This window comes from Bombus pascuorum, chromosome 4, assembly GCF_905332965.1.
Source record: "Bombus pascuorum chromosome 4, iyBomPasc1.1, whole genome shotgun sequence".
Classification (NCBI taxonomy): Eukaryota; Metazoa; Arthropoda; class Insecta; order Hymenoptera; family Apidae; genus Bombus; species Bombus pascuorum.
Window position 1 is genome coordinate 6,601,777 of NC_083491.1, and position 6,200 is coordinate 6,607,976.

Sequence of the window (6,200 nt, forward strand, 5' to 3'; positions counted from 1 at the left end):
ATAAAATGATAAGACCAAATTTTAATGTACAAAAAAAGTGTTTTATTAGAATTTGTTTTTCTTAGTAAACTTTCACGCGTTCTATTTAAACTGATAAAAAAAAAAAAAAAAGAAAAAAAAAGAAAAAAAAGAAAAAAAATTCTTTTACCTGCGCAATAAATGTTATATATAAATTGAACATTGTCATCAAAGATTCTTTTTCGTGAATTACACTTAAAAATATGTTCGTTCAATAAAAATTTCCTAATAAACACGCTGATATGTTGTTACATTTAAAGTGAAAGAAAATTTCATCATTCTGTGTTAATTGTCGTTTCGACTTAGCGAACTGGAACATAGGTAAATGCGATCACAAAACATTTTGTTTCTTTCTTTACAGAAAATGAATTCTTATTTCAATTCTTATTGCAATTTTCATATAATATGGAAGTAAAAAGATTTTCTCCTTCAATACAATATACTAAAATATCTCTTCATATTTACTATGCACAATACATGTTCCAAGTATTCAAGAATAATTCAATATCGTTAATCGTTTAAATGTTTCAGAACGATATAAAAAAAAAAGAAAGTTTCCAAAATTAATTTCCTGCTAAAATGTAAGCGTTAAAGGTGTACATATTTTAACTCATCATTGGAAGAAGACGCAGTCTCATAACAGAAATTTCCATTTTATAATGACAACACGTTTGTTTCCATATGTTCCTAGTTCTCTAAGAATCTATAATGCACTATTACGTATAACGTGTTAATTAATCGGCTTAACTCTTACGCAGAATAACGTAAAATTCAATTAAAAATTAGTACTGAATATGACTACATTTCATCTACAAACACGCATGTCGACTGTTATCCCATTACCAAAACTTAACGTAGGAACTTAGAAATCTCTTAAAACCTAGAACGTTTCAAAATAAATGTTTCTAAATATAGAATAATTAAACATAGATTAATTACTTCAATGAATCATCACATTTAGTATCTTTTGTTTACTTTTGAACCTTCTTTCTCTTTTTAAGTGCATTTTAATAAAACGCTCTCTTAATTGTTAAGATTCATTCGATTGACACAATATACACCTAATCTTAATTCAGTTCTAAATCCCTATGTTAAGTGGCCACATAAATCGACGGTCATGACAGAGGCGTAAATGAGTAATATTGTATAGTTTAGAAATAATATTTCTTTTACTTCATTGAAATAGTTAAATATGACAAAAATTAAACTAAATGGTTTAACAGTAAAAAGTTCTTGGCTTGCACAACATTATCTTCTTTTTTATAGATTGTGTATCCTCGTTATGGGCAATAGAATGTAAATATACAATCACTAAATGAAGACTGATGTTTATAAAAAGAATATCATATTATTTTGTTTTTATATATACAACTTTACGAGGATTCGTACAATCTCAGGAAAAAAGAATCGTTTATTTATGCCCCTGACTGACGCTTTGAACGTGGAAACAAATTGAAGTGGACTTATAACCACTGAAAAATCTAATCGATCAATGATCAATTTCCACGTCTCCACTCACGGAAGAACGTAAATTTATCGATTAGATAATGTTCCGTCGTTAACTTGCCAAAATATATACAAGTTGTTGCTTTTTCCGTTTGGGAACACAGTGTTTCGCATGTTGAACGATTTACAGAAATTTATATTCGAGATTATTCTTGGCATGGGCTTGGATTTATTCAATTATAGTTGGCAGTACGAAAGTATTTTAATCTATATACGTGGATCGATCGTGGTACTTTCAAAACGATTTGATTTCTTTGAGTCTATCTTTCGGGTACCCTATGAAATCTTTGCTTCGATCTGGTTCATTAAATTCGGCGTATATTCGCCTTCTTTTTTGTTAATTACGCACAATACATGTTTTTAAATAAAATCGTATTTCTTCGTTTTCGTATGTTCGACGTAGACCGCAATCTTTGCGTACACTGTTTCGCCACTTAGAAAAATACTATTTTACAAGATGTGGCGAACTCTCGTGCATTAGCGCACAAGTAATGCATTCAAGAGCTCGCCGACCTCGAAGATATACAAGCGAACACATTACATACGAAGAGACATTCGTACACGCACTCATACACCGTTGTAGAATCAATAGACAATACGCAAATATGCAACACAATCATACACGTTACGCATACGTACGCGTTTTTTTCGTATAGAATAGTACAATCATCTACTCTTGCATAAGGTATGTTAAGGAAAACATCTAGAAATTCTAGAGGACACCGTAGATATAATGATATATACACGTATGATGAAGGCAGGGCTATATAATCGAACAGACAGAATGTGCACGAGCAGTATTGTAAATATGTAGTACAAGTCATACAATTTTGTGTGGTATTCTTTTCGATGCGGTTTTTGCGATATCTTCAGTTTTTCATCCTAAATAAACAATACAATTTCGATAATTTATTAAATATGGACTTACATACGTATAGAACGAAACGAAACAGCCATTTAACTACAATTATATCATATTAAAAGGATGGATTGTCGAACTTTTTTTCTTCTTTTTTATATCTTTTTCTCTTTTTTAATTTGTAATAAAATGCTGCCTGTTCATTCCAATGCACCTGTTGGCTTATAGTAAAATGCTTTATCGCATAGATGTAAACATTAAAATTTACCGAACTACTGTGTGAAAATGATTAGACTTAACTGCACTTCCTACCATCATCGAATGTTTTCTCACCCGGCCCGCCGGTTCCACGCATGTAGATTAAAAACGATACCATATCTAGAATAATACATATACAATAACATAAGTGCCAACGTTGGCAGTATACTTTCAGAATTATTATACCTTTATCGCATGGAAGTAGTAGAAACACGAGATACTTTACTGCCGTCAACAAAGTGTCTATTTAAGACATTTCACATGTTTATTGCGCATAATAAATAAGCTCGATATCCTATCGTTCTTGCGCGCAACGAGGTCGTATAATCATTGAATTTCAAGTGAACGCCCGTTCATAATGAGGTCACGAAAAATATCCCTGATTTCGGACGGCCACTAGCATATTTAATTAATGAATCAATTTGTTGAGATATGTGTTAATGCAATATGATTACAACAATTTCCCCATGCGCGATATCAGCGACTACAATTCTTCTTTTCATCAACCAATTATGTATCATAGAATAAAATGTAAAATTTCATATAGTAGATATAGAATTCGATTTGTTTTCGAAATATTAATAAAAAAAATTATCATTCTTTTTTCTTTTTTTGTGCTGTACAAACTTATTTCAAGTGAATAACATCAAAATGTTTCAATTAAAAAATCTATACAAATACATTCTATTGATAATATAATATATGTTAATTTTTTTTTAGTGCAGTGAATCAAAATAATTATTGAAGTTACTGGTTTTGCCGAAGTATGGTCAAACTGTTCAGATGTCTGTATGGTATAGATAATTCTGTATCGTTACTACACACAGGTACACAAGAAGGAATTATGTACACAAGATGACATATCCAAATACTAGCAATATTTGTAAATATACTTTGAGAAATAAGAGAAGTGATGGTGTATCACGATTTTTAAATATTGACAAGGTATTATGATGGTCACGTTCATCGCGCCACAGAGTATATGACGATGAAGATGAAGATGGCAAAATACATAAACCATGCATGACATACTCAAAGCAAGCCAATGAGCCAAGCGGGCCAATTTCCTGGATATTGTAGCCATTTTTTCTGCTTCTTGGGTTTGTTCCAACACCGGCGTCTCATACGTCGGTTAGTTAATCTTGTACATAATGTAAATGCAATTTCTGCTCATTTGAAATACCCAAGAACTGCTGTTATTCCCTCCTTGAACCGATGTCATTTTCAGTTCGTTCTTGCACAAAATTAGATAAATTCTAGCAAGCATTGCCCAGTACTTGATGCATTGATTTTATGCACTTTCGTCAACAGTAGGCAACCAAAATGCCATATTGGTACAGGCAGATGCTAACATCATGTACTTAGGATTAAATTGAATACACTGAACTGGTGCAGGGTGATCTCCATTAAGCACACAAACTTTGTATCCAGTTTCAGCATTCCATACATGCACTCTTCCGTCTGTGGATCCACTAAATACAAATTGTGAATCAGGACTAAAGCTGGCTTCAATTGCAATTCCCTTGTTGTTCAAATAACCAGCAAATGTTTGTAGCGGAGTACCATGAAAGGCATCAATCAAACGGATTGTGCTGCCATTTGTAGAGATCAAAATGGTTTTACCATCTCTACTAAATTTTAGTCCTGTCCAATCACATTCTTTCTCTTGAGATAATTTAAATGTAACAAATGGCCCTTTGTCAAAACTGCGTAGATCATATAGCTTCAAAAACTCTGAATTGACACCTGCTGCAAAAATCAGACCCTCTGGATCATATGCAGCAACTGGACGTCCCGAAACATTCATAACACCATGACAATTAGGAGAACGTAAGTCCCATAGTCTTAATGATTTATCTAAAGATCCAGAAAGAAATGTATCTTCTATAGGGCTGATACATAATGATACAACTTTCTTGCTATGACCTGGGAAATATCTGATATACTTATTGTCATGCAAGCTTAGATAGCGGATGGTGTCATCAATTTTTGTACTGCTGTGTATCGCAGTATTCTTTGCATGGGTGAAATGGATTAAATCTACACCATATTTCTTGGAATTGACTGTACGCACCTGAGTGCCTTTCTCACAGTCATATATCACGATCTGGTCATCTTCCGAGCAGGAGATCAAAGTATCCCCGTTTGGTGAAAAATCGATGCTATTTATGCGATCGGAATTTTCACGGAAAACCTTGGCCACCTTGAAGCTCCTCACCACGTGGTCAACGAGCTTCATGGTGATGGACGGCGCGTTCTCCCTTTCGTGCCGTCCTCTTAACCTCCCCGCTTCCGCAATTTCTTTTTCCTTTCTTTTGATATAGTCTAGGCGCCGAGGCGCGAAGCTTCAGCGGAGGGGTCAGGGGTTCGTCTATGTACCACTGTTATTCACCTCGCGGGAAGAAAAAACTCGCGGGGAGTTCAAGAGGTCAAAGAATCCAAAACGCAGCTCAACTATCACTTTGTTAACCTCCGGACTTTCTTGATTTCTCTTTTATCTGACTATTAGAGTTACTTCTCAATCCGAAGTTGATTTCCTTTAATTTGACAAAAGGGCTCCTTCCAATGTCTTCTCTCTTTCCTACAAACGGACGCCGTCGGCAGTCTAGCGCACACTGCACGCACAAATTCTGCCAACTGTTTAGAGAAATGGATGACGAATTACCGTGAACTGTTCTCAAGATACTGTAGATTCATACCGTGAGTAAAGCTATCGATCTGCGTTGACGTCGATGTAACGCCCGCCTCCTAAGAAACTGTTTTATCAGAAGGAATAGGGAATTTGAAATTTATTTAAATCCCTAATTGCTAAATTAAAACTTTTTCCCTCAAGTAGTAATTACGAAAAATGTTATTTAATTAATTAAATTTGTTATCACAATAATGTGAAATTAATATCTTTCTTAGTCGTCTTTTTTCTATTATGTATTGAATGTGAGATGTGAGATGTTATATTTAGACAATGAATTTTTATGCATTTATAGGAAATTTAAAACTGCAAAAATGTACATATTGCACATATTATGCAAAAAATATACAAAATATCCAAAGTGTAGAACTTATTATGATATTCAGCGGAAGAAATAAATTTCTACTGAGATTTCATTTGTTTAATTAGCTTTACAAAAAATGAATAAAAATCCATTGTCTAATTATATTTTATCATAGTTATAGTATAGTATTACGTATATGAATTACTTAATAAAGTATTATAATAAGTATGCAAAAAATATTTATTAAAGCAATGTAATTTCTATCCTTCAATTTGTAATTATAATATAAATAAGTCAATTTATATAGGATGTAATAATTGACAATTAGAATCCAATAATTGTGTTTCATTTATAAAAATAAAATATTAATTAAGCATTTTTATGAATTATTTTTATATTTGTTTTTACATATTTTTAAATAATTTTTTTGTTATTTCTCAAAGTAAATTTTTATTGATAAGATGTGTGTCAAATATTAAATGTGTAATATATCATTTAGGATTGGTACACTTTTATAAATTTTGAAATGTTTATTAGATATAATTTATTGTTAAAAACTTACTAAT

At 32.3% G+C, this 6,200-nt stretch overlaps 1 protein-coding gene across 2 annotated transcripts; it reads right to left on the minus strand.

Moving 5' to 3' along the window:
* Nucleotides 1-1,011: 1,011 nt before the first annotated feature.
* On the minus strand, nucleotides 1,012-5,325 carry LOC132905785 (WD repeat-containing protein 82). Of its 2 annotated transcripts, XR_009657860.1 has the most exons (2): nucleotides 2,828-5,325; nucleotides 1,012-2,761 (listed from the first exon to the last, which is right to left on the minus strand). XR_009657860.1 is itself a non-coding variant. In XM_060957417.1 (1 exon), exon 1 carries the CDS (start codon nucleotides 4,878-4,880, stop codon nucleotides 3,933-3,935), a length of 948 nt encoding a protein of 315 aa, XP_060813400.1. In that variant the 5' UTR covers nucleotides 4,881-5,325; the 3' UTR covers nucleotides 1,012-3,932. The 2 variants fall into 2 exon arrangements, 1 of the variants encoding a protein (XP_060813400.1); XM_060957417.1 differs by having other exon boundaries at nucleotides 1,012-5,325.
* Between the last annotated feature and the right edge of the window lie 875 nt (nucleotides 5,326-6,200).